This window comes from Canis aureus, chromosome 19 (genome assembly GCF_053574225.1).
Source record: "Canis aureus isolate CA01 chromosome 19, VMU_Caureus_v.1.0, whole genome shotgun sequence".
NCBI classification, from domain to species: Eukaryota; Metazoa; Chordata; class Mammalia; order Carnivora; family Canidae; genus Canis; species Canis aureus.
In genome coordinates, this window is record NC_135629.1 from 33,493,611 (window position 1) to 33,521,548 (window position 27,938).

The 27,938-nt window shown below is 50.3% G+C and overlaps 1 protein-coding gene and 1 long non-coding RNA gene across 9 annotated transcripts in view; one reads left to right on the forward strand and one right to left on the reverse strand.

Moving 5' to 3' along the window:
- The first annotated feature begins 156 nt into the window (after positions 1-156).
- Positions 157-4,056, forward strand: LOC144291244 (uncharacterized). 2 transcript variants are annotated; one of them, XR_013358565.1, is made up of 4 exons: positions 157-337; positions 2,140-2,234; positions 2,739-2,867; positions 3,508-4,056. It is a non-coding gene; the product is annotated as an uncharacterized LOC144291244 (long non-coding RNA). The 2 variants fall into 2 exon arrangements; XR_013358564.1 differs by lacking the exon at positions 157-337 and having other exon boundaries at positions 1,293-2,234.
- A 1,504-nt stretch (positions 4,057-5,560) lies between these two features.
- FLNB (filamin B) overlaps positions 5,561-27,938 on the reverse strand; it is a 138,383-nt gene continuing 116,005 nt past the window's right edge. For 6 of the 7 annotated variants that reach the window (XM_077858362.1, XM_077858367.1, XM_077858365.1 and 3 more), the window contains 14 exons: positions 27,528-27,656; positions 26,488-26,661; positions 25,430-25,588; positions 24,980-25,183; positions 23,799-23,951; positions 23,570-23,692; positions 21,263-21,529; positions 20,178-20,315; positions 18,823-18,938; positions 15,531-15,663; positions 13,983-14,159; positions 9,535-9,753; positions 8,379-8,582; positions 5,561-7,276 (listed from right to left, as the gene is read on the reverse strand). In XM_077858362.1, coding sequence (XP_077714488.1) covers positions 7,089-7,276; positions 8,379-8,582; positions 9,535-9,753; positions 13,983-14,159; positions 15,531-15,663; positions 18,823-18,938; positions 20,178-20,315; positions 21,263-21,529; positions 23,570-23,692; positions 23,799-23,951; positions 24,980-25,183; positions 25,430-25,588; positions 26,488-26,661; positions 27,528-27,656 — 2,384 coding nt within the window. In that variant the 3' untranslated portion in view covers positions 5,561-7,088. The remainder of the gene's footprint in view (positions 7,277-8,378; positions 8,583-9,534; positions 9,754-13,982; positions 14,160-15,530; positions 15,664-18,822; positions 18,939-20,177; positions 20,316-21,262; positions 21,530-23,569; positions 23,693-23,798; positions 23,952-24,979; positions 25,184-25,429; positions 25,589-26,487; positions 26,662-27,527; positions 27,657-27,938) is intronic. The other variant, XM_077858366.1, reaches the window with a different exon arrangement.

Here is a 27,938-nt window from a genome sequence, read left to right on the forward strand (position 1 = left end):
TGTGTGTGGCGGGGCTCCCCCTGCCCGGCCCGGGCGGGAGGCCTTGTGAGCCATCCCACCCAGCGGACTCCTCGGGTGACTCGCTAACAGGCTCTCTTCCCTCCTTGAGGAGGAGGCCGAGGCTCAGCAACGTTCATTTGGCCACCCTGGGGCGGACGTCAACCCCTGCACCTCTGTTACAGACACCCAGCTCTCCCGGAGAATGGGACAGCATCGTGTGAGAGGCACAGCGGCTGGGGCGGGGGGCAGAGGAGGACGCACCGGTCACCCAGTTGCACCACAAAGTCAGCCTCCAGGATCCTCACACCCTCTGCTCTCCCACCAGGGCCCTGCAGCGGTGAGCAGTGTGGGTCCCGGGGAGAAGGAGGTCACCCATCATGCTGGGGCGCCCCTCACCTTTCTGGTCCCCGCTCAGCGCGCTGTCGCTTAGTCATTCAAAATAGACTCATTTGCTCTTGACCCTGTTGCTAGACACTGAGCCAGGTACTGATGCTTCCTGCCCTCAGGGTTTCATACTCCAGAAGGGGAGACAGACTCATAATCAGGTGGATGGGGAGCAGGGAGTTAGGGAGATGATCAGGGAAGGCTTCCTGGGGGAGGTGCCGTTGGAGTGAGCCCTGAACTATGAACAAGAATTAGCCAAGCAGAGTAGGGGAAGAATGTTGTAGACTGGGACTCTCAAGGCAAGAAAGGGCAGGGCTGCCTGGACTGCCCTCTGTGCCTCAGTGTTCCCAGCTGTAAAATGAGGGCTATGAGGTTTGGGACATCTGGGAAGATTCAGAGCCAGCTGGTTAAGTAAAACAGCCCGGGCCTGGCATATGGACCCTGGCGCCCTCACCATGGTCATCCATTACCTGTGCCATCACCCATGTGATCCAGGCTTCTGTGCACCTGGCGCTGCAAGGGAACAGCACGGACATAAGGTGCCTCCCTCACCGAGCTTGTGCACCTGCGTCCTGTCCTCTTCACGCAGCATCTCTATGTCCAGAGGGGGTGTTGTCTGGCATCCAGGTGGTGCTCGAGGAAAGGGCCAACAGGCCCCCTGCTGCCTCGGGGCGTGTGCGCCAAGGAGGCAGGGAGGAAAGGGGAGCTGTGCGGCTGCGGCTGGTGGGGCTTGTGGGGCGGCCTCCGATCCCAGAACCCAAGAAAGCCTCCCTGCCCCAGACCGCCTCAGCCCCAGGCAGGAGGGGCAGGGGCCCCGGGCGCGAGGGCAGAGGTGGGCGCGCTGCTCCAGGGCTTCGGAGGCCGGGTGCCTCCCTGACCGCGGGATTCTCTTCGGCGCAGCAGTTCGCGCGCCCAAGGCGACCCCTGGCGGTCACGACGGTAACGACAGTCGCAGCGGCGGTCCTCCAAGCCGCAGGCTCCTCAGCTTGGCCAGAACCCGGGCTGTGCTGAGGGGTGGACAGGCTCCCCTAAGAGGGGTGTGGGGTGGAAGGGTGCAGAAAGGCACCCCCAAAATACTGCCATCCAAAGGACTAGGGACAGAGGTCGGCTCACAAGGAGAGTCGCCTTCAGATTCCAAGTGCACAAGGCTCGGCTTCATGGCCTCCTTCCCATACTCAGGCTTTCTGGCTTTTTTTTTTTTTTTTTAAATTAAAGATTTTATTTATTTATTCATGAGAGACACACACGCACACAGAGGGGCAGAGACACAGATGGAGAAGCAGGTCCCATGCAGGGAGCCTGATGTGGGACTTGATCCCGGGACTCCAGGATCACACCATGGGCCAAAGTCAGATGCTCAATCGCTGAGCCACCCAGGGATCTCCAGGCTTTCTGGCTTTTAACAGAGCCTTGACCATTACTGTGTGACGTTGCACAGGTCACTTAACCTCTTTGAGCCCTAGGAAATGCCCCTGTGAAAAATGGGGATAATCCTAAGACCAGTGCCTAACATTAGTTATAAAGTTAAATAACTTATATTTTGTTTACTACAGATTATTGATTTAACACTCATCTCGATCAACCCCTGGGGAGGTGTGCAGGCAGCCCCAGGCCTGTCTCTGGCCTAGATCTCTACTAAGGGAAAGCTGTCATTGAAGCCTGCACACCAGGGGAGGCTGGTAGGTGAGCTGGGGCCCTCCCCCATGCCCCTGACTCACCTAGCTCTCCCCCCACCTTTCTGGCCACTCCTCCAAGCCACCAAGGAACTGCCACTAGAACTGCCATTGGCCACCCCATCCACTACCACTGTGACTCCCAACCCAGTTTTCAATCCTGGGCTCTGTCTCCAGGTAAGTGCCTCTTCTATTTGTGCCCTGAAAGTAGCCCCTTCCTGGATTTAAGATCTCTGTACAGAAGAATCCTCTTAAGCACCTTTCACCAGTAATCATAATTCTCTGAAGGCTTATCATGTATTAGATCCTGTGATATGTTCTTTACATGCATTTTGTCAGTTAACCCTCAGAACACCGTATGGGGTAGGGTCTAGTATCCCATTTCATTGGAGAGGAAACAGAGGCTGTGAGTTTTCTGTGAGAGTAAGTGATCTGCTGGAAGTCATGGCAGGGTAGGATTTGAACCCTCTGGCCCATGCTTTGAACCACCATGCTTAATAGAGGCCCCACAAGCTCCCTTCCCCTAACTGGGGTGCCCCTTCCTTGCCAAGATTCAGGCAGCCCCTATTCCAGCAGCTCTGGGTGGGGAAGGATTTGGCCAGCCAGTTGGAGGATGGATGTGTGGGAAGATCATTCTAATCTTAGAATGGAAGTTTCCCACTTTCTCATTTTATGGATCAGGGCACTGAGACTCCGGGAAGGCTTCGTGGAGGAGGTGCCCTTTGAAACCTGAACTATGAACATGAGTCAGCCAAAGCGTAGAGGAAGAATGTTCCAGACTGGGACTCCCAGTCTGTAAGACAACACAGGGTAAGGCTGTCTAGACTGCCTTCTGTGCCTTAGTCTTCCCATCTGTAAAATTAGTGCCATGAAGAAGTTTGGGATATGTGGGGAGATTAAGGGCCAGCCGGTGTCTGAGCCGGTAAGCCACAGAGCTGGGATTAGAATCCAGCCTTGAACCGCAGTACCTGACCTGCTGCTTTCTGAGTGTTTCTCATACGTCAGGCTTTTCTGGCTGCTACCGGTGCCAGCTGCTTGGAGCTGGGCCCGAGGCTGGCATTTCCGGGGCGTGGCCCTCTGCCAAGATTTCCTTTCTTGAAGACCCCCCCACCCACCAGGGTTCAGCATGAGCTTTGCACTAAGAACGCCCGGGAGAGGCATTCTGATGCCTTTGGGAAGACGGTGGCTATAAAAGGCTCCAGTACTCTTTCATCTTTGAACTTTGTCCTGGGGAGATAAGCAAGTCCAAAACACGAAACACCCTTGGATGCAAGCCATCAGGCTCATACATTCCCCATCTCCTGCCTGCCTGCTTTGGAGAACTCTTGAGGAGAGAAAGGGTGTGGGGTGGGCCACCCTAAATTCCTGGCATATGAGTTGGTCTCCTGTGGGCTCAGGGACCCAGACAAAAGCCTTATCACAAAGCAAAAAGGATCCCTTTGTTTCACAGATTCCTCCCACCGTGTGTTTGGTCAGCATCCTTAGGACAAAGCCAGAGGGGGAAAAAATCGAATTCAGGCTTGCCTTGAGCCACGGAACAGTTTGACTCCCTTATGATTTGCCATTGTGAGGAGAAAAAAAAATTAGCTAAACAAGATGTGTTTCTGGGAGAGTTTTCATTAGTGGAATATCCTGATTGCAAAGCCCCTTCCCCTTCCAAGTTAGTGGGGATTTGAAGATTCCATTCCTTTCCTAGACCTTGTTTCCATCAGATGGAGAATTAAGCCCAAAGAGCGCTTAAATTAATGAATGAGCTTGTTCCCCATTTTAACATACAAACTTGGGGGGGGGGTGCGTGGCAACAAGAGTCAACCATTCATTTTGCCATTTCCGTTTATTCTGCTAATTTTTAAGGCTGTGCAACTTTTAGGGGAAATTAAATCCCTAGTGCCTGACTCATTTTACACCAGGCTCATCAAGATGTGGCTTTCGAGGCCGCTTTGAAGTCTCAAGACTAGACGTGTGGTCAAGGGCCCACATGCCTCTAAGTGCACTGGAAGCAGACATGGTAATACATGTTTCCTTCTTGGCGGCGCTGCCGGGGAGGAGGGCTTCGGGGCGGCGGGGGGAAGCTGGCTGAGGGAGAGGCAGGCCTCGGGGCCTGGAAGGGAACGAGGCCTTCTCTGGGTGGAGGGTCCCTGCAGGTCTGTGCCATCTGCTCGAACCTCTGTTGGCCCCTAACCAGGGATGCCCCATGAGCTCCTTGTAGGAAAGGGGCAAAGTCAACAGGGAAAAGCCAGAAAGGGCCTGGTGCCTAGTTTTAAAGTCACCGACGTGCTTGCACAGACAACAGCCTGTGCCAACGGCAGGGAGCCCACAGGAACGGGCAGGTAAGAGCGGCCCAGATGGTCTAGCCACTGACCGGCAGAGGGGTGTCCAGGTTCACCTGGGTTTTTTGTGATGTGACAGGCAGGGGCCCACCCTCTGGGGCAGCCCTGGATGGCTAATGTCATCTCTGGTGGATGTTGGTCATGGAGAGCAGCAGCCAAGGCTCCCAGCTCCCAGTGAGACTGCATGAGATCCTCACAACCACTGGGGAGCGTGGGCTGAGAGGTGAAGCAGCCTCCCCAAGGCCATATGCCACCAAGGGGCAGAGCCAATGTCCATACTCTACCAGATGCCCAAGTCCAGCTGTGAACACAGAAGTGCTGCCTCCCCGACAAAAGCCAGCCAGACATCAGGGTATTGAAACCAGTGGCTGTGGCCCGGTGCTCCCCCGTGAGCAAGGTCAGCATCGCTAGGCAGAGCCTGTGCCCCCCTCCCTCCAAGCCCAGAGACCCCTTGGGAGTCCAGGGACAGTCATTCTCGGCCCAGACCCATAAATAAGGGTGCTCCCACCAGAAGGAAGGGCAAGGGAAAACCTCCTTTCCTCCCACCTCAGAGGTAAACAAGCCTCCATCCTGATCAACAATCGGAGCAGGGAAGAAACACCCAAAAAGAATCCAGTCTTCCTTCCTTGACTTTCCCTCTACCCCTCACCGCCCGTGGAGGAGGGCTAGGAGCCCAGGAGGGACCTCCAGGGGCTTATATGGGGGCTCCCGGTGCCCTTCCCTCTGTGTTCCTGCTCTCATCGAGGTATAACCAGGGAGGCAGAGCTTCCACTTTGTTGTCCAATGGCAGTGGGGGCGACAGGTGACAGAGCTTCTTGTTTGAGTCAACTCCCTAAAATGACCATTTCTCATGTCACTGGGAAAAAGGCTTTCTCTCCCAGAGGTGGTGTTAGGTGTCGCGGCCCATGTGCCCCTTCGCCCAGTGCCCTCTCCGCCAGGCCCCAGCTGCTGGACTGCCTGGACTCCCCTGATGATACACACGCAGTGGGGGGGCTCGCAGGAAAGCCAGCCCCCCCCCCCCCCCCCCCCCCCCCCCCCCCCCCCCCGCAAACAGAGGCAAGGCTCGCCGTCAGAACAAGTTGCTAATCTGCGTCCTTTCGGCCAGGGGTAGGGAGAGCTGGTCAGAGACTCAAACGGTTTATTCAGAAACAACACCTTCTAAGGACACCAAGGGAGCTTGACAGAGCAAACATTTAATAAGTTATAAGATACAATTTACAGTCGGCATTTGATTCCAGTTTCTGCTTCCATGTCCCCATTTATAAAACCTGTGGCCCTTTCACATTAGGCTTCAGGCTGCTCCGGTTTCTAAGAGGTGGGCTACTGCCAACACCTGCCCCCAGCTGCTACATCTTGGTGACGGTCCCTTACCTTGCTCCCTCCCTGTCCCATCCACGGAGGTGCTCATGACAAGAGCAGCCACTTCCTTGAGATGGAGCAGCAAATCAAAAAGCTCTGCCTGCCGAGACAATGCCACACACCCGGGCCCTACAGTCAGGCAGTGTCCCCGAATGTTTTAACTTTATTCCAAAGCCAGCTCAGGTCTGCAGAAAGGGATGCAAAATGCCTTATACTCCGTTTTTGGAATTTTGCACCTGCACATTGCTTTCCAAACAGCTTCAGGTACTGTGGTCAGAGCCAAATGAATACATAGCCACCATTAGCTATGTGGCTTCCACTATTTCTGCCCAATGACAGAAGACCCCCCCCCCCAATGTCCTGACTTTGAGGCCAAAGGTCAGCAGGACTTCCATTCTTTCCTGTCTATAATCCTTTTCCAAGAAGCAATCCCACAGCTGACTGGAGGTGGGTTGGAGTGTTCTGTCCCGTGACAGGCCTTCCGCAGACAGGGACGCTGACATAGGGACCCACCTGCGGTCACTTCGAACGTGTTGGCAAGACTCATTGGTCTGACAGATGGCTGGAGTGTGTGTTAAGAACAAAGGCTCGTGCTGTTTAAAAAAAGGTCTTTGGCAGGAGGGGGCTGCTTGCCACAGTAGAATTTCCTCAGACCCAGAGACTTCAATGGCCTTTAAAGACAAAAGCAAAAATGTGGCTGCCGAAATGGGCACATGTTACAACTTTGCAGGGAGATAGCAGAATGAGGGGAGATGCATCAGAGAGCATTGAGGTCACTCTGCCACCAGGTGCCCACTGCCCTTTGAGACGTGTAACAAGGCCACAGACAGGTGGGGGTGTGGAGATGAGTAATGTCAAAACAATGGCATCTGCCTCAGAGCCTTTTATGTTATAGGGCGCTGGAGAGATGAAGCTGGTTTTAAGTCATCTTCTTTCCTAAATCACAGCCTAAACTAGGTCGCCTCTTTGCCCTGTCCCTTCCCTGCCAGTCTTGTTTCAGATATGGGTTACCAATATCATTTTTTAAAAACGTCAATCTTGTGGGTGAACTTGGTCTGTCTGCAGGGGGTGATCTGTGCCAACAAGAGATCGGATTTGAACCAAGTGTGCATGGAAATCTTCTCAGCCCACGGCATGAGTTTGCATTTCTTAAGAGTCCCCAACACGTCCCCAAAGAGCCAAGTCTAGGACTTATTTCTCAAGGCACTTTAGAACGGCAATGTTTTCGGGATGGGTTTTCAGACCCACAAACAGGCTGGAGGAAAACTTTGTATAAAACAAGTTACAAACAAGCAACAAAAGCAACCACCAGAACTCCTCCCAGGGTTTGACGAGAACCGTTTTAAGGCACCGTGACGTGGAAGGGGCTGCCGGGGATGTGTTCTTCTCCCCACTTCACGGCCAGAATGTAATCTCCCTTCTCCTTGACGACATATGTGACATTGTATTGTTGGTTGCCCACGTGCTTCATGGAGACCTCTTCGCAGGGGGTGGTTGGCCCATGGACACCAATCAACAGCATGTTGGAACCTGGGAGGCAAAAAAAAAAAAAGGTGGTTTACTCTGTCAGGATGCATCATGCAAGGCAGAAGAAAGGGAGGGGATATGGGAGACAAAGAAAATATACCAGCTGTTATCTGTTGAGATTCTATAATGATGCTGGGACCTCTAAGAGGTGGGATGGCATGGCAATTACTAATGTAGACTCAGAGCCCAGTGGTGTGGGTTCAAATCCCTGCCTGCCACTTCCTAGCTGGGTGGCCTTGGATGTGGGACTTTGCCTCTCTCTGCCTTAGCTTGCCCATCTGTAAACAGGAGTTGACACTAGATCTACTCCATGGGATTGCTCAGAGGTTTACAGAAGTTATATGTGAAGCCCTTAGCTTGTAGTAAGGGCTACGTAAGTGATGGCTACTCTGATCTCATTTATTCTCATAAGAAACTTAAGGTGACTTTATTATTCACATTTTAGACAAGAAGAAACTGACTTTTAGAAAAAGATTTAGTAACTTTCCCAAGATCACGCAGCTAAATTTGGGGAAGGAAGGCGGGGAGGGAAGGGAAGGAGAGCCAGGTTTCCAGCTCCGATGTGCCAGATGCCAGAACCCAGGCAACCAACCACTGACACTCAAATACCCAAGTTTAAACTGCAATTAAAGCAATTATTGGCAGAGAAGGGGCCAGGTTCCTGACTTAGTCTGCCCATCTGTAATGGGGATAAATGCCATCTTTCCTGTCTACTTTGAGGGCATTTTAAAGAATCAAGGGGCAAAAGAAAGGAAAATCATTTTAAAATATTAAGTGCAGGAATGGGGGACTCCTGGGTGGTTCAGCAGTTGAGCGTCTGCCTTTGGCCCAGAGTGTGATCCTGGAGCCCTGGGATCGACTCCCACACTGGGCTCCCTGCATGGAGCCTGCTTCTCTCTCTGCCTGTGTCTCTGCTTCTCTCTCTGTGTATCTCTCATGAATAAATAAAATCTTTAAAAAAAAATGCAGGAATGGGGTAATGAACAAGGTTACTTGTAAATGTTTGGGTTGCATGGGTAGGTGGGCCCTGCAGGGAAGTCGAAAGTTAGCAGAGGGTGCTTAGCCTGCCTCCACCCTGACCCCTGGGCAGGACCAGGATACCTACCGGCTTTGCTGCAGTCCACCAAGAAGGAGCTTTTCTGACCCACAAACGCCTTTGAGAGCCCTGCCCCCTTGGAGGTCACCTTGCTGGCGTCTGAGGATGCCTTGGGGATGGCACTGTAACAGGTCTCTATGGATGACCTGGTCACGGACTCCACCAGAATGGATGAGGTCTCATTGGCTGAGCCAGGGCTGACCAGACGCTGGCCTAGAACATGGAAGGGAGAGGAGGCAGGAGTGAATGGCCAGAGCAAGTGGGTCCTCTCAGCTAGAAAGGAGAGAGCCCCAGGCAGAAGCCGCAGGAAAGTCCATGCACCCTAAACATTGGATCCAGTCCATGCACCTGGATCTAAACATTACCATTTCCCCATCTTAACCCCATAATGTCTTCCAAACTCCAGGGGTCCCACCCCACACAATGAGGCAAATGACAAAGCCTGGAAATCCCTCCCACATAACACCATGCCACTCTGTAGAAGTCATTTCATATCTTCACTGATATAAAATACCCTTATGTATAAATAGTGTAAAAGTAGTGTTACATGTTGGGGAGAACATATAACAAAATAATAAGAATGGTTCTCTGCATGTGAAAGGATGATTTTTCTATCTGAATCTTCTAATGTTTCTGCAATGAAGCTATACTACTCCTCCAACAGTGAACCAAGCAGGGACATGTAGAAGGGATCTACCACAGTATGTATGGTGATAACCTTGGGCCAGGGGCTGTGAGGTGCTTTTGACTGGTATTTTTTCTAGTGTTCTGAAGGAGGCACATTTTTATAAATTTAATAAAACCTTTTGATTATTTTAGAAGTGAAGGTTAGAAATGAGATTTTTCAGGTCCTGTTCTAAACAAATATGTAAGATTTAAAATATGTAAATATTTTTTCTTTTCTGTTAAAAACAGAAAACATGATTTTTCAATTTCTACCCTCCTCCTTATTATCCTGTAGGGGGAGGATGCTAGCATATATCCTTGGGATTCTAAAGATGTTTATTCCCCTGACATGTCATACCCTTTCTTTATATTCAAGATTCAAAGTAAATTCAATACAGATAAAATTACCCAGTTTCTAGTAACAAGGAACTCCGTTGATAATCTGGCAAGATATGCTCCACTGAGAAAAAGAGTCATATCAAAGCTGTTTGGCTGTTACCTGTCACCTTGGCCTTGAAAGGACTGCCCACAATGTGGTTGGGCCCGCCATATTTGACGCCAATCAGGTAGTTTCCAGGAGCCATGGGAGTGTACATGACTTTGTACCCTTCTGGGGTTTCCTGGCAATCCATTTTAACCTTGGACGGGCCTTCAATGGTGACAGATAATGTCCCTGGCCCTGCTCGGGTGGTGTTGATGAAAAATTCAGACTGGATACCTGGGAGAAAGGAAGAGGCAATGTCGTATTGGTTTGGAGGGATGAGGGGGTGCAGCTCAAGGAACTTTCCCAGGGGCACTGAAGTGACGGGGGTGCACACAGGTTCCTTCACAGAGGGGTGGCCTTGGTAGTGGGCAAACCCACTGGTGCTAGCTCCTGCTCCTCACAGGCCCTGGGGGCAGTAACTCCCTTTCCAAGACAGAGGCAGGAGTGCGGCTGACATTTCGCCCACCAGCACCAACCCGCCAGGACACTCTGTTCTCTTCTCTGGGCAGGAGCAGTGGCTGAGAGCAAGAAGCCCAAGTCTTCATTGTGAGCCTGAAGCGCTGCTTCAGCTGCCAGGGCCCAGCCCTGCCTCCGGGAGGTGGGGGGTGCGTGGGCCCCTCTGACCTTTCCCTTTTCCTCTGAGTGGACTTGGAGAAGCTGAGCAGGCCCAGCATCTTCCCCCACAGGCTCTTTGGCCCCGACACCATGCTAAAGACCAGGGCAGCAGCTACAATGGGCCAACCCCTCACTTTGCCATGGACACTAGCAATAAGAACAGGGCCAAAACAACAGTTCCTGCTAACTGAGCAATACTTGCACCACTCAGGCTCCAGATCCCACGGTTAGCATCATGCTATGTGCCCAGTGATTCCCGTTTAACAAATGACAGAGGCTCAGGGAGGTTCGGGCACTTGCCAGTCAGCGTTACAAACTAGGAAATTGCTAGAACTGGGATGTGAACAAGTCTGTGTGGTTCTGGAGCCACCTGCCTGGCCTGTGGAGGCCTCCTGCATGGACATCCTGCCTTCTGACAAAAGAAAAGCTGGGCTGACCAATGACCAATGACCGTGGTGCCTTCCTGCCGGAGCTCAATGCCCTGCAAAAGCCTCCACTCTTTCAGGCCCATTTCCAGTCCAGAGGCGGGTGAGGTGGTCTCAGAGAACTGCCCTCTATGGGCCATCCCTGGCACAGTATCCTTGTGCAGGGCAGTGCTTCCTTCAGAGCCCTGGATGCCGCCCCAGCTGGGAACTATTTGGGTTTAATTATAGCTCCTAGGCCAGAGAAAGAATTATTGTTCTGGCTATCAATAAGACAAAGGCGCTGCTATCGTGCAGCCCTCAAACACAACCCAGCTGCTTCTGGAAGCTCCTGAGGCTCCTGTCCCAGGCACCAGCCCCCACCCGACTATCTCAACCTTGTTTCTAAACCGTGCAGCCAAGAAGCCCCTCATGCAGCAGCTGCCGAGCGAGGCTGTGCAGGGAAGGGAGGGGTGGCGCACGACAAGGGACGGCATTTCCAGGAAGTAGCTGCAAGGCGATGATAAGGAAAGATATTTTTAAAGTGAAGATGAAAAGACCGACCCGGCTGTAGTGGAAAGAAGCCCAATCCATTTTAACAAGTTGCACCCTTCTTGAGAAAGATCATGATCCGTGAATCCTGGCCGTGAGGGCCTGGAGAGGCGGGGGAGATGAGGTGGGTAAAGGGAAATGAGGACTTACAGGGCAAGAGCCACCTTGAACAACCTATCGGGAGGGCTCCCTTACTCTTCCCATTTTACAGGAAGGAAGTGGAGGCTCGGTGAGGTCAGATCCTTTGCTCCAGACCACACAGCTAGGCAATGGCAGAACTGGGATTTAAACATAAGATCTGCTCAATCTGGAGCTAAGGCACTTACCTGAGGGACGTGAGGAGAAATCCACGTGCAGGAGTCCCTCTGACCGCTGCTTCCAGCTAGAACCAATACGATACCCCAAACATCTCTGGGCCTGGCAGTCTCTGCACCCCCCGCCCCAACTCTGTGTACGCACAGCCGAGTCCCTGGGGGGTTAATGCAAGTTTACTGCAGCCCTACTGCATCGTGAAGGTGGGCGAGGGGGCGGGGGAGGGAAGGAGGCTCTTCTCTTCCACCCTGTGCACACTGGGGTTCCTGGAGCATTTTATCAGGAAGGCTGCTCTTCCAATCCAGAGCGTCTAGAACTCCCTGGTCTAATGCCTGACCTCTGAACTCCTCTGCAGCAGACAGTTCCACCCCAAATTCTCCACATTCCCCTGCTCCAAAACCTGCAAAATGGACTATTTAAAGCTCAAGCCAAGAGATACAACAAGCCCACCCATAAAAACACAGGGAAGTTTTCTTTATTCTGGAGGTCAGGGTGCCAGGCCCTCCAGCAGCCAAGCACAGATACCTTTTCATTCCATGCACACTGCAGCTGTGTAATCTTGGGATGGATATTTGGGAAAAGACTTGGGAGCAGGAGGGCTAGAAAAACAAGACGCCTTCCCCTTGACAAGAGCAATATTTACACAGGGTTTGAAACAGGCATGCTCTGTACCTCTCCCTCCTGCCTGTGAGTCGCCCTGTAAGACTGGCTCCTTCTCTCTGTGACATCCAGTTCTTGCAAAGCACAGCTTGAAACCCAAGCTCCCGAGAAGGCATGCAAACAGCCAAGTGGAAGCACGAGAGGCCCCGAAGGCAGCAGGTGTGACCCAGCAGGAGGGTAAGGTGGCTGCTGGCAGCTGCAGGAGACCTCAGTGGCTGCTGTGGGACCTGGACCAAGGTGTGTGTGGTTCCAAATGCCAGGAGGCCCCGCATGGTCTTTAATGGTGGGTAGCTTGCCAGGGACCACATGCCTGTACTACTGCCTGGGAACCATTCCAGGCAGCTGGGAGAACAGGGGTCCTGGTTTAGGACACCCCACAAAGTGGGCCAGGGGTGCAGTTACTACTTCTGGGTGAGTCAGCCACTTAGAAAGGCAGCAAACCTCCAGGGTTAAGGGCACAGGCTTTGAGGTCACGGACCTGGGCTGATTCCTGGTTTGCCCCCTCCCAGCCCAGTAAGCTTAGGGAGGGACTCAGCCTTTCTGAGCCTCCCTTTCTTCACCTATAAAATGGAATGGCATAGGGTGAAGTGTTACCATGCCTCTTCTAAGGGCAAGCTGCAGGCCCACAGTTCAGCGTGGAGCAAGACTGGATGGGCCTTGGGAGTCTAGAAGCACTCAGGCCACCCCTGTGGGTGGTTCTGCCAAGGCCACTGCTTTGACCAGAGCTTGGGGTGGCACGCCAGCCTGTCCGCTACCCCTGCACCTGGGCAGGGCCCCTTGGCCACTTAGGACACTGGCTCCCTAGGGCTGGATGCCATGTAATCGCAACCACTCATCTCCTTGCCCGTGGCGAGGCGGGTCTGCTCTGTCCAACGCACTGGATCAGGGGGAGACTAGAGCAGAATGTGCACATGCAAGGGACTCAAGCCGGGACCGGGCTGCCTTCCAAAGGCCCAACGTAACACCCAGTGCAAACCGTATCCCAGTGAGTCCGTGGCTATGGACATGCCCTGCAGAGAAGTATGAGTGGACAAGCTGGCACTCCGTACCAGTGACCCACCCGATGCCCACCTTTGGATCACGGTACAAATACTAACTACAGCCATCACAGAAAGTTCTTTAAGATGTTAAGTGAAAAATGTTGTACGACAATACGTGCACCAAGATTATTTCTGTAAAATAAAAGCAAAACTGTACATCAATCTTTTTAACAAAGCAACTAGCTAAGCAACCAAGCATAAGGATGCAGACACAGGCAGTTGGAAGGTCCTCCCCTGAACCATCAGTGGTGTTTCCTTCTGGGTCTAGATGGAGGGAGGGAGAAGCAAAGAGATGGAGCCAGTTTCATTTATATCCATCCCTGCCACCTCTTTCACAATCCCATGTGTCCCATCCATGGCAAAGACTAAAGACATTGTAACAAGTCCAAAAAGCTCTAGAATTCTTTGCCACAGTCCTTTTTCCTCTTCCCTGAGGACCAGAAACTATAAGGAGGAGGCAGGCCGTGATGGGTCCTACTGCCGACTGAAGGCTGTTTCTGTGAGCCTGGGGACCGCTGAAGGAACTAAGGAAACTCCCCTGGAGGCCCGTTACACGCACTGAATCCTCTGCAGGCAAAGAAACCCTCAAAAGCAAAGACAGGGCGCTGTATTTCCTCACAATCAGTGTCAAGGCACTTGGCCAAGGAAGACAGGCGACACACAGCACACAGTAATGAGGTGTGATAACACGGTCATCAAGCCCTTGCTCGCGGGTCAAACCACATGTCCCAAAACAACTCTGGAGATCAAGAGCTCGAGAGTATACATCATTACAGCTTCCCTGGGGGAGTGTGGAAAGAGCTTCTGAAGCCTGAAGAGCTCCAGCTGGCTCTGCCCCTGGAGCCGCCTCAGTTAAAGATGAGAGGCAGAGGTAGAGTGTTACCTGTGGTGCCCCCCTCAAGCCCGGCACCATAGGCGGACACCAGGGCAGGGTTCCCCGCTTGTCCTGGCTCCCCGACGCGCACTTTGAAGGGGCTTCCAACCACGTGGCTCCCGTTGAACTTGACGTCGATCGTGTGGATGCCGTTCTCATGGGGGATGAAGCGAACGGCGTACTTGTCTAGGAGAGTGAGTAAAATACAGGGTAAAGCTGAGTACGTGGACACCACCAAGTGAGGTGAGGACAAAGGATGGAAGGCCGGCCTGAGATGGTGAATTTTAAATCATTAATAAGACAACAGCTCTACTGGATGCCTGGCACCCAATATGTTGGATTTCAAAACCAGACGAGCCTATTTGTGTGTCCCTTGTCAACCCTTTGGGAAATGCATCCAAATCTCAAATTCTAGGTTTCATCTTCTGTGATATCTGCCTCGGGAGAATATTTCCTTTGTGAAAAGCTCACTTCTCACAGTTTCCCTATTTGGCAACTTGAAGGGAAAAGAAATGGTTCTGAATAAAGCTCTAAGCTAGTGACAGCCCCCCAGGGCAACAGCCAGGTTTTTCACAGTGTGTGTGGGTCATGGCATGTGCCAAGATAATCTGTGCACTGAAACAGACGCCAACCATAGCCATCCGTCATGTACCACCCAACTATCTCTTCCTCCTTGAAGCCCTCCCACCTGGGATGCAGACTGCCTGTTGTACCTCTCCAGATGTCCACCTTCACTGAACACATCACAGGACACGTAGTAAATGCCCGATAAGGGCAGTGATCACAGGGCCCTTCCTCATGCATCGGGGCCCACGTTCAATGTCCAGGCCTCATCAAGGCAGAAACTATTTTTTTCTCCTGTTCCTTTATCGTTTGGTTCTCTGTTCCCCTGGGGTCTTGGTGACCATCTGGGGTCCTCCCCAGGGGACTGCAGGCTTTTGACCAGGTTCCCCACCCCACTCTGAGCTTCTCTGAGGGCAGGCATCGTGTCCTCCCAAGTGTCTCACACTTAAGGTTCACTGGCAAAATGGCTCCTTAAAGTTGATAGATGTCAGAGGATTCCATATGTCAAGGGAGCAGGCAGGAAAATCTTAGGCTACTAAGCATCCTGGAGACCCAGATTCTTTGAAATTTATGAATGATCATCAATTAACTTTTCCCTCAGAGTAAAGTGAAGTCAAAGAGTACTTACTCATGCCATAAGGTCAACAACATACTAAAAATCTGTAAGATTTTGTTAAACTATGAGAAAAAAATCACAATGAATGTAATGTGAATGGAATCTGAAAATAAAGCAGTATTTACTTTTAAAAAAAGAAAGAAAAGAAAAAGAAAAAGAAAAAAAAAAAAGAAGGCTATATCCCAAAGTGTCTCCTTGTCCCCAGCAGATGTTTATACCCTAATTTGTAAACAGTGCCTGGCAACAACAGCAGAAGGGAATCTGAAGGCTCACTGGCCTTGATGAGGCTGACTAGCCCTCCACGGAGGTGCACGTTTGCAGAAACGCTCCTTGGGGAGGTGCAGATGCTGGGGCCTGCACACCGGCCTCTGGCTTACCTGGCTCCAGCTCAGACACGTGGCACTCCTCCACGGCTCCAGAGGGGCTGTGCACCTTTGCATCGATCTTGCCTTTTGCCCCATTCAACCTTATAGCAAAGGAGGCTGGCTGGTTAACTTTTAATCCCGATTCCTGGGAATTTAATACATTAGGACAGGTTACGGCCCATGGTGTTACTGCTCAGTGGCACACACTGACCTGACCCCAGGACTCCAGGGGACAGTTCTCATGCAAAAAAGGCCCAGAATGTTTATCCATATAACATTTGACAACAGAAGAGCAGGTGCCTTGTTTCACACTTCTAGCTTTGTATATATGGTGGTGGAGACACACATCGGCGTAGTCTAGCACTTGGTTCCGGCTGGAAGAGATGGTTACTGGATTTGGAGACTTACAGACATCCTGGTCAACAGAACTATACTTTCCATGTCCCAAACAAGACCTGGACAGCCAGGAAACCCATTGCTTTCCCAGCCAAAAAAAGGAAGGGCCCCCTTTTAAGAAGAGCCTGGCGACCGACAAAACCATGTACTCACCAACATGAACAAAGTTTTCTATCATTGCTATTTTTTATCTTGAGACTAGGAATGGAGACAATTAATAAACTCATAAAGGACCATACATGGTTAAGGGTCAGCAGGACTTGGGGTGACTATCATTTCCTAGCTATGCAAATAAGTTTCAACCTTCAAGTCCCAGTCTCCTCATCTGTAAAATGGGCACAATAATGGAATCTATACCAGACAGCTGCTGTGTGAGGATGAAATGAGTGATGCATTCTAAGCACTGAGCACAGGGCCTGGTCCATACACAGAAAGGCTCGCAAAGGCCAGCTTATCATTAAATATTAACACACATTTAGAAGTTATCTGCATCCCCTCCCCCCAAAAAGAACACAACAGGAGGAAGATTAGCTTTCACTCTTCACTGGATCAGTTTCACCCTCCATGCTCTGCCCTGGAAACTACAGCCTCTTCCAGGAGAAGGGGATTAGAGGTTTAGATGCTTAAGATATTTTAAAATTGGCCAGTCCTGAGCCACAAAATTTTACAAGTTAGCAGTTTTGCGGTAAACTTGATTGGACGACCATTCCTCAAATGGTACCTCAATGTGCGATTGAAGGACGTGGGGGGTCTCGTTAAAATGCAGATTCTGATCCAGTGGGTCTGACGGCAGGGGGCGAGGAGCCTGGGATTCTAGGATTCTAATAAGTTGCCAGGCGATGCCGAGGCTGCTAGTCCTAGCAAGGCACTAAAGCTGCACTGCCTAATTTGGTAGTAACTAGCCATAGGAGACTATATATTTTTTTATATTTAAATCAATTAAAGTTAAAGCTTTGGTTCCTCAGTTACACTAGCAACATTTCAAGTGCTCAATAGGCACATGTGGCCAGGGGCTATCATATCACACAGAGGAGATGTGAGACATTTCCCTTGTTGTAGAACATCCTATTACACTGTGCTGCACTAGAGGTTACAGACTGGGAGGTGAGGACTATGCACAAAATTAAGGAACCTCTGATTACCAGATGGCCCCCCCCATCCCACCATCCCCTCCTCCACCAAATACCAGCCGACTTCAATTTTCTAAAAAGTCTTAAAAGCAAGACAAAACAATACACGCCTCTCTTTTCCTAATCAGCACCAGATGTTGGCGTGCAGGCCTCCAGCAAATCTCCGATAAATAATTTACATATCACTCAGCACCAAGTGATCTGGGGGAAAAACAGGACGAAGCTGACACTCGTCCCTCCAACTGTGGCAGTGGGTTACAAAAGTGTGACAGATACACAGCCTGCCGCATGCTTATTCAAATATTTACAACCCAACTGCAATGAGAGGACTCTACAGAAAAGTCTTCTGGAGAGGATTTCCCCAAACCAGGTTTTTGGGGGACAAAACCATTTACATTACCTGAATCCGCTTGCTGCTAAATCCTCAAGAGGGAGATAAACACCTCAGAAGATCTGAAAGAAATCTTTGAGATGCATGAGGGCAGCTCTTTGCCCTCAACAAATGCTGGTTTATCTCCCTCCATAGGTTTTAGTTAAGTTGGCCACAAAAGGAACTTCTGTTAAGAAGCCTTTAAATGAAACACAAGAAAAACATCAACACCACAGCGACCAGTTAGCACCCTTGGTACTCTCCAGATGAGGCCTCTTCAATCTGCTGACTGTGATTCTGCTTTGGGTTCTGTCTGGGTTCCCTAATGTCTGGAACAACCAACTATTCCAGCAATACCAATTCTCCTTAGGCAAGGTTAGAATCTCCAGTGTAAACCAAGGACATGGAATTAGAGCCAAGGAGATGACCAACCTGAGATACAGGATTGGGTTTATATCCAGTATTTTCAAGAACTGGGGGGCAGCTGAAGGCTACTGAGAAATTCCATTAATCAGAAATCAGATTTGGGGATTCTGGTGTTAGGCTGCAAAGGATTCAGACACCTAATTACTTTTCAGTGTCCTGAGCAGAGATCCAAAGGTATCCCTAGTGGTTCTTAGTTTGGCTGTAAGCTCTAATGCAACCTTGAACTCAAAAGTTGATTTATACTAGGAGAAAAGTGGCATTTCCTGGCATCCCAACAGGTTGGGATGTGACCACTTGCTACAGTGCCGGGGTGGGGATTAAGGAGGCCACAGTTAAGACCATGGGTTCTGGGGCCATAGAGACCCTCACTCTGCCTCATATTAGCTGGTTTCTGGTAGCCATAACCTCTCTGTATCTCAGCTTTTCCATCTTTAAAATGAAGTCAGGAGAAACCTACCCACTAGGCTCTTGCAAGGATTTAATGAGGCAATACTGATAAAGTTCTTACATAATGCCTTGCACACTTATTAAATAAGTCCTCATCACAAAATTAATCGCCAAGGAGCTTGAGGAAAAGAAACCCTGCAATAGCAGGCAAAATGTAACCAGACTGTTGGTCTTGTGTTCATTCTGTTTGAAAGCCCTCCTTATCCCTTAACCAATTATTAACAGGCCTCCTTTGTTCCTTTTGAATAAATATTTAAAAGACAACCTTGTTCTCAAACGTTGAGGTGTTTTGTTGACTGTGGCTCTGTTTTCACTTGCCTCAAGTGTCTCCTGTCCTAAACGTGGGGCGGGGGTGTGTGTGTGGGGGGGTGGTGTTTGACTCTGCCATGGGAAAGCTCCTCTACAGTTAGCAGCATCTGTGGTCACACTGGGATAGGGCCCTTGGCACTGCAGGGAGGATTGAAGCGGCCTCAAGAGTCCAGGGTCTCACTGGTTGGCCTGTGGCCAAGGAGATGGATGTTTCCTTGCGTCTCACCTGAAGGCTCATAACAGTGAGGCGGCGGGCGTCGTCAGAGGGCGCGATGACGGGTACCAGGTAAGGACTTTCGGGGATGTGCTCATCGTTGAACTTGATAGACACCTCGTAGTTACCTGTGGAGGCAGGAAAGTCCCATCATTTCAGATATTCTGGGAAGGTGGTTCCAGAGTGGCCTCTTGCTTCTTTCCTAGGACTGAAATGCCTTCCAAGAGACCCTGCCTCCCCAGTGGCAAAGGCCAGTTGGTTGAGGGTAGGTCACTTAGTCTAGGTTGAGCCAATATGATTCCCTTAGTTGGGCAAGGGCCAAGATTCTTTTTTTTTTTTTTTTAAGATTTTATTTATTTATTCACAAGAGACAGAGAGAGAGACAGAGAGACAGAGACAGAGACAGAGACACAGGTAGAGGGAGAAGCAGGCTCCATGCAGGGAGCCCGATGTGGGACTCGATTCTGGGTCTCCAGGATCATGCCCTGGACTGAAGGCAGTGCTAAACCGCTGAGCCACCCGGGCTGCCCAAAGGCCAAGATTCTTAATCTGGGTCCACAGGGCCTCCCCAAGGGCCTGTGTACAGAATTCGGGAGACCCAGGAAAGCTGAATTGGAAAAAAATATTACATCCTCACTTTCACTAACCTCAGGTTGAAATTTAGCATTTCCTTTCTTTAGAAATGCCAACAAGAAACACTAGAAGTACACATTAGAAGTCCTTGTAACTTTGTCACCAACAAAGATCACAGATATTTTCATGTCACTTTACAGTTTTAGATATGCCTTGACACATGATTTACACTCGCCACTACTTTGAAATACAGGTAGTTAACAGACCATCACCAAATGCTATGACTTCTTATGTTAAGGGAGACGTGTATATGTTACTATGCTACACATTCCCCTGAAGATTTTGATAACTACATTTAATTATAACTGATTTCCTTTATACTCCAATGCATTATATATGTTTCAAAACATTATCCTGACAAAAAGGGTCCATGGCTCACAGAAGGTCAGGAGCTGCTGCTTGAGCGAGCACAGATGCTGAGGCCACTCTTCTAGAGCAGCCACAACAACCAGTGGCCAAGGATGGGCAGAAAGGCTGGTTAGTGGCAAGAACACCATGGCTGAATGAAAGCATGAAGCAGAGAGGCCAAGAGAGAAGGACCAAAGAATAGGACTTCCTGCCCCCTGGAGGCCTGACTGGATTTCCTACCGTGGCAGTTCTAGGAGGCACTCCCATGCACCCCTACAGATAAACTCCTTTTCTACAAGAGCTAGCTAGCTTGCCAGGGTTCTGTTCCTTATAACCTAAGCACCCCCAACAAGGAACATGTCCTCAGTTGGCCGGTGGTTACATACCAGGCTCCTGGGCAATGTAAGACACTCCACAAGATCCATTTTTATGGTCATCGAACGTAATCTCGGCCTTACTGGGGCCCTCGACAGCAATGGACAAGCCGCCAGCGCCTGCCTCCCGGGTCCAGATGCTGAATTCGGCTGAAGCAAAGAAACACCTGGTTTGTGACTGAGCCTGGGACAGGCTCTCTTCTTGCTCACACCCACAATGCTGGGTTATGGTTGCTCCCTTTTCTCTCTTTAACTCCAAGCAGAGCCCCAGGGGAAGGCATCATCAGTGTTTTGGAAGCATCAGCCATGAGAACATGAAATTCATGCAAAACCGGGCATCTCTGAATATATCCAACCAAGGCAGAAAAAGATGAGAATGCTTTGTTTTGTCCCCACCAGCAACCACCCTACAATTGGTTTTGTAGAATTCTAGTGTGTTCCACCGAATGTTAGCATTGCAGGATGCTCTGAGGAGCTTTATTAGTCTGCTCCCCTCTTAGATGCTCACAGAGTCATTATAGGCTTCAAGGGGCCCCTCAGTGAGAAACTTGTTTAGCTTTGGGTAAGTGAGCAACTCCCAAACATGTGGAGCCACAGAAGCCTTGTTTTAAAGAATGCCCCTTGAAAGGAGAAAAAATGAGTGGGAAATATCAGAAAGGGAGACAGAACATGAGAAACTCCTAACTCTGGGAAACGAACTAGGGGTGGTGGAAAGGGAGGTGGGTGGGAGGTGGGGGTGACTGGGTGATGGGCACTGAGGGGGGCACTTGATGGGCTGAGCACTGGGTGTTATTCTATATGTTGGCAAATTGAACACCAATAAAAAATAAATTTATAAAAAACATTAAATTAAATTTAAATAGAAAGAAAGAAAAGAAAGAAAGAAAAGAAAAGAAAAGAAAAGAAAAGAAAAGAAAAGAAAAGAAAAGAAAAGAAAAGAAAAGAAAAGAAAAGAAAAGAAAGGATGCCCCTTAATACCACCATCAGAACCATCCACCCAGAGAGTCTGTTTCTGGAACAGGGTGAAGAACACCGGGTGCTCACACCACCAGGCTCCTCGTGTTCTTCTCAAGTAAAACGCCTGCCTGAACACTCACCTGGGACCCCTGCTTCTCCTCTCTCCAGGCCGGGGCCTCCTGCGCGGACCTTGTGGGCACCCCCCTCACCCAGAGGCCCCACAGTGAACTGGAAGGGGCTGCCGGTGACATGCTGGCCACGGTACTTGACGCTGACCGTGTGAACACCCATCTCCTGGGGCACAAACCGGACACAGTGAGAGTTCTTCCCCACGGACACGATCTCTGCCTCGGTCACGCGGCCAGAAGGGCTGGTGACATGGGCCGACATGTCACTGCTGTCGATTTCTGAAAGGGGTGGGGGAGAGTTTGGGGGAAAGAGAGCAGGGTTAGGGTGAGGGACCAAGGCAGAGAAGGCCATGCAGGACAAGCAGCAGAGGGTAAGGCAGGTGCAGCCCAGCGGGTATGGGGTGCTCAGGCTTCCTCCCATTCAGGGGAGACCTTCCTGTCTCCCCCAAACACTGGGTGGCTGTGGCCACCGTAGATACAGCAGGGCCCCTCCAGCTACCCAGTGGAGAGAACATTCTAGGGACAGTGACACTTTCTGCCCCACCGAGTACTTTTACCATCTTCCTGGCTGGAGCTAATTCCACACAGCAGTTTCAAACCAGAGCCTGTCACTGAGAGTGACAGCAGGTAAATAAAAACTACAATAGCCCAGATGTTTCTAAGCCAAAGGTGACATGTGCCCATCTATCATGCTTATAGGAGCTCTTTTCCATAGGTAGGTAAGGGCAGAGAATTTAAGAAACGTCACCCTGTACTTTCGACAAGCCCTGGCATTTCTTTTAGGCAACAAGACAAAATGCATTTAGAGAAAAAAGTGAACACATGTTGGTCACAACTGCAAAGGGAAACCATGCGTGAGCAAAGCTTTGAGCAAGTCAAATACCAGAGGCCATGCTTTCAGAAGAGTGATGCCTCAGGTCACCGACAGCGGGAAGCAGACCACGTCTGCTGCACCTGAGGTGCTCATGCCATGCCAGTGACCATGCCCACACTGACGTGGTGGAGACAGGCACACTGCATGCTGGGTGACCAAGTAATGCCATCACCTAGAGCCACATGAAGCTGCACTCGCCAGCCCTACACGACCTGGGCTGAGCAGCCGTGACTTTGAGCCCTGAGGACAGAGAAAGGAAGGGGAGTTGAGGAGAGGGTCGCCCCACATGGCCTGGGTCCAAAGGAACATCCGGAAGCTGATGAGCCTGTCCTCCACTCTAACTGACGACAGAGGCTCATTTAGGTAACGAGGGGAAAAGTGAGTCTCACCCAGAGTGAGCTGGCACCAAGGATCTGATCAGAACAAAGAGGAGCCAAGAGCTAGAGAGACTTCGGAGGAAGAGTAACTGACCCGCTAGTTCCTCAGGAAACAAACAGATAATTCGCAAAAGGAGGAATGTAAAGCAAAGGAAAAAAGTCTGTCACCAGTGACCTGAGAAACGAAACTGAAAACGGGACACCGTATTTTTCCATCATATTGGTCAAAGTGAGAACGAAACCTAGTGCCCAGTGCTGGTGGGGAAATGGAGAAATGGGCACTGATCCTTTATCACGAGGGTGGTCTGCCAAGGTGGGGGAGCATTTGAACCACGTCAGCCCTGCCATCCCAGCCTGCAGCATCCATCCGACATGAAGCCAGCCTGCAGACACGGCGGTGAATGTTACAGAGCACCAGCTGCCAGAGCCCAGGGATGGAAGTGAGCTTACGTGGATGGAGACTATGCGATGAAGCACGGTGCATCAGGACATGGACCAGAATCTCAGGTAGTCATTAAAGATATGATGTGGAGGGGCACATGGGGGGCTCAGTCAGGTAGGTGTCTGACTTGATTTTGGCTTAGGTCATGATCCCAGGGTTGGGCTCCCTGCTCAGTGGGGAACCTGCTGCTCCGTCTTCTCCTGCCTGTGCTCTCTCTCGCTATCTCTATCTCTGTTGCTCTCTCAAATAAATAAATAAAATCTTAAAAATAAAAAAAAAGGAACAATGCCATCGGGCTGACATCTCTGAAATACCTCCAAATAGGCATCAGCAGGGCCATTCTCTCACTGACACGACTCTATTTGACAGATAGTAAATTCAAATCTAAAAGCTTATCTTCCCCACCTTGTGACAAAATAAAGCCATTTTCATTTGGAAGAGGAAAAAAGTAGCAGGTAGTTTTTCTGGGATGGGGCTGTGTGAGAAGAGTACTAAAAATATAAATAAATAATTACTTACTTACTTTAAAATAGTTACCCATAGAGCACTTAGTATGTTCTAGGTCATGCCCAGACCTGGTTTCCAATGGTGCTCACTGCCCTGACCCCTAAGCTCCTCAGGCTCACCTGGGATTTTCAGGTTCAGGTCACAGATGCTCCCGACAGTGGCCACAGATGGGGCCCGGCTGGTGCGGGTGATGCTCTCCTTGACTCTTCCCTCCCCGCTGATCTTCACAGTAAACGGGCTCCCTGCAAGAACCGAGAAGGCCCTCATGAGCAGCCCAGAGGCTGAGGGGCACAGCATTTATAGAAAACCCAAGCATCAAATGGGGAGGGCGGAGGGGATCAGACGCACCAGGTACATGCTCATCAGCGAACTTGGTGGAGACAATGTAAACCCCAGGCACAGTGGGGAAGTAGGAGACCTTGCAGGTACCATCTTCCAAGTCCTCTGTCTGGATGTCCACTTTGCTGGGGCCTTCCACTGCCAAGGATATGCCACCATAACCTGCAACACGGTAGCCCGGGGCTGATGGGACTGCAACTCATTGGGGAGGGGGAACTCAATGCATGCAGAAAGGATGTTTGGCTCTGGAAATTCAAACTGCTATTTCCAGATGGCACAAAGACAGAAGCGATAGGCAGCCCCCTATTAAAGAGGCCCAGGCAGAGAAACAGTTTAAAAGGCTCTGAGAAATCCCGTAGTGAAAAAATCTGGTAAGTATGGCTTTGATCACAGAATTCTTTTCTCAAAGATATCTATCAACATCCCATGGAGCACCTATCTCCTACAGAACCCACTGAGGAAGACACCTTGGCCATACGCCTCCAAGAACGGCATGTATTAATCACCAGCTACAGGTCTGAGAACTTGAACTTTTAAACTATCCCCAAATGCCTCAGATGTCCAGCCAGTGAATCATTAAGATAGAAAATTCAAAAGTTTAATGACCTAAAGAATCAACAGGGAGCATCGGCCCACCAAGATGAGAAATTTTCTAGCCCTCTGCCCTGGGACTGAGACTTTGTCTGGAAGCCACCACTGTGGCCATGACTCAAGAAGGCAGAAGATGAAGATACTAACAATGTGGCATAGCTTGAAGAGGCCCAATCCAATTCAAACCATTTTAAAGAGGAAACAGGGAGAGATTCCATATTTCCACAAAAGCACCACTCAGCTGACATGACCTTGGCCAGCTGGCCCAACCTCCTATGCTTGGGATAGGCCCAGGAGATCCTGGAAAGCTGCAGACGGTGGTGTAGCGTACATGATGACAGAGAGATCTGTGATTTGTTTTGGCTCTGGATTCAAATGCCAGGAGCAGATAGGCTGTTTACTCCTGTAAGCCTCAGTTTCTTCATCTTGAAATGCAGATAATACCTACTTCACTAAGGGTCATGGGGTCTAAATGCTAATGCAGGTTCAAGGACCTACAGCTTGAAGGATGCTCAGAAAGTAACGGGAGGTGGTAGGATGAAAAGACAAAGCAGCCCAAGCAACAAGAAGACCATTCCTGTGAGCCTTCCCCCACAGACCTGCATCCCTGGTGTCCACGATGAACTCAGACATCTCGAAAGTCCTGCCCTCTGAGAGGCCACGGCCATAGACTTTGGCTCTGCGCGCATCGCCAATCTCAGACTGGACCACCATGATGGACACGGGGCTGTTGGCCACGTGGTTGCCATTCTTCTTGATGCTGACCAGGTGTTCACCCACCTCCCGGGGGATGAAGGAGATGCCTGCATCAGAGCACAGATTGGGGTTTGTAAGGAGGGGTGGGGGGAGGGGGGACAGGATGAAGGAGAGGAAACAGGAGGGAGACACACACCCAAGGACGAAAACTTTCCAGCAGCCCAGAGTGTCCAAGCTGGGGGGCCAACACTGCAATGGAGAAACTCGGGCTCTCTGAGGTGCTACAGGTCCTCAGGACAGGAGGAAGGCCCATCTCCCACCCAGCTCCGGCTAGGAAGGCAGCCCAGGCTCACCGATGTGGTTGTTGGGCAGCCTCTTGAGGAGACAGGGTTCGTCGCGGCCGGATGGTGCCTTGATGCTGGCTGTCAGGGTGCTCAGGTCCGTCTCGCTGATGTCGAGCAGGAAGTCGGCGGCAGAGCCTAGCTTGACCTGAGAGCACCGTCTGCTATCGTCTGGGAAACATCCCCCCCGGGCAGCTCCTATTACATGTGGTCTCCTCAGCTCCCAGGAGCCCTCACACCACATGCCAGTCACAGAGGAGCACATAAGGATGAATGACTCAAAGTTAAGAGAAAAAAAACCCATCTGGGACAATGAGCAGGACTAACTAACAATGAGTGCTGGCTATTTCTGTCTGGTTAAAGGGAAGACTGGGAACTGGCAGGAGACTGGGGTCTTCTCTTGGATCACTTTTCAAAGGAGACTTTGCCAGCGGGAGGCACCTGTCACCTGCCTGCCATCACCTGGGGTGTTCCTCAAGCGCATACACCTCCTGCTCCACATGGGACTGCTGACTGCTTCACAGTCCAGGACAAAAACCTTGCCTTTCAAATTCCCATATAATCTATTGACAGTGTAATATGAACACAGCAAGCACCAGAGACATTAGGAGTGTGGGCTTTGAATCAGATAACCTGGATAGGAGTCCCAGAATACCTACCCATGAACTTGGCCAAGCCACTACCTCTCCCACCGTCAGGTTTTCCAACCATAAATAGCAAGGAAATCTATCTAGTAGTGATGCTGAAGGGCATCTTTGAGTTCATGTACTCCTGTAAAAGGTATCTGAATGCCGCTACCTGAGGGCCTACTATTGGCTGCTGGAGTCAGATTGGCACACAAAAAGGTACCCTCTGAATGGTTGTTGCTTCCTTTTCCTTGGATTACCAGCTAAGGGAAGAATTAGGCCAGCCCAAAGTTGACTTTGCACCCCACAGACTCCCCCAAGGAGTCTGCATGAAACCTACACTTAGATGCAGAGCCTGCTGCCACTGGTCTGATGGGGAGAGGGGCTGTTGGGGGAGCCATACCTTCCCCTAGGAAGCACCCCCCACAAGCCAGGTAACCCTACCTGTGATCTTGGCTGTGAAGGGGCTGCCGGGGATGTGCTTGTCATTGTACTTGACCAGAATGCTGTAGTCGCCTGGCAGGGTGGGGAGATAGGTCACTGTGCATGTTCCATCTTTGTTGTCGATGCAGCTGATTTCGGCCTTTGAGGGTCCCTCAATAGCCAAGTCTAGGCCACCTGGGGACGGGAGGGAAAAGGGAGAGCCTTTAGTGAGAGAGTGTTTTCTTGTTTCAACAGGGATAACACCTCATCTAGGGCGATCCCAATGCCAGGAACAATAGACTATTACATGCCACATAAGCTCAGGCAAGGAGCATGTCAGAACAAAGCAATTTACATGGTAAACCTGCCCAGTGGAAAGACTTTCCACCATCTGAATTCTTCACTAGGAGTGACCCTGAACTTTTCTCTATTCTTCGGGATACATGGGACATGAAAGGGATGGCACATCAATCACACATATGGGAGGGTCACATAAAGACTGTCCCTGCTGGTGGGGCACTGACTGCCATCATGAAAGTCCCATAAGAACCACAAATTTAGGGGTGCCTGGCTGGTTTAGTCAGTGGAGCATGCAACTATCGATCTTGGGGTTGTGAGTTTGAGCCTGCATTAGGTGTGATTACTTAAAAATAAAATCTTAAAAAAAAAAGAATCACAAATATAGAAGTCTCCAGGACAACTATGGGCATAGGTATAGAGCTTTATCTGGAATGGGCAGTAGCTTATGTAGTCCTCTAGATATACGTACATATGCAAAAAAAGAAAAGAAAAAGCATCATCTACTAAAAACATGTTTGAATTTCAAGCAAGTCTCATAAAATATTTCATAGCATTGATCTGATTTTCATCAGAATACAAAGGACTTCAAAAATTCTGTTTTGGGTAAAGACAGAGCAGCTCTACCTAAGAGATTTATGAGAAAAGAAAAGACAAATGCTATCATTCAGCTGTCTTATTTTTAAAAGCTGCTCTGGAACTGTATCTACTTAACTCTCCAAACTTAAGGCCAGAAGCATAAAATCACATAAAACACACGGTACCTTCTCCTGCATCCTCAGTGACGATGGTGAAGGTGGCAGTTTTGTTGGCCACTCCGTATACCAGGCCTGGACCATATGCAGAAACGCTCCCACTGTTCGGGTAGTTCACGTAGAACTGGAGTGGGCTTTCTGTGTTGGCAAAGAACACAAAATCGAGGGGGACTCACTGACGGGGGAATGCATCCCTTGAACAACCAGTGTCTTAATAGTCACCTAACAGCAGGTAGGCGTGGTGTCTCCTATGCAGGGGCAGAAATCAGAAGGAGACTCCTGTAGAGCTCACCATGCTGCGATATCCAAGGGGTCTACTCGTACTGCACAAGAAAAACAATCCCAAGGGTTGCTCCAGAATAGAAGGGGGCTCAGGTAGGACAGTGCTGCTCCACTTGACCAATAAGGAGGAAACATCTG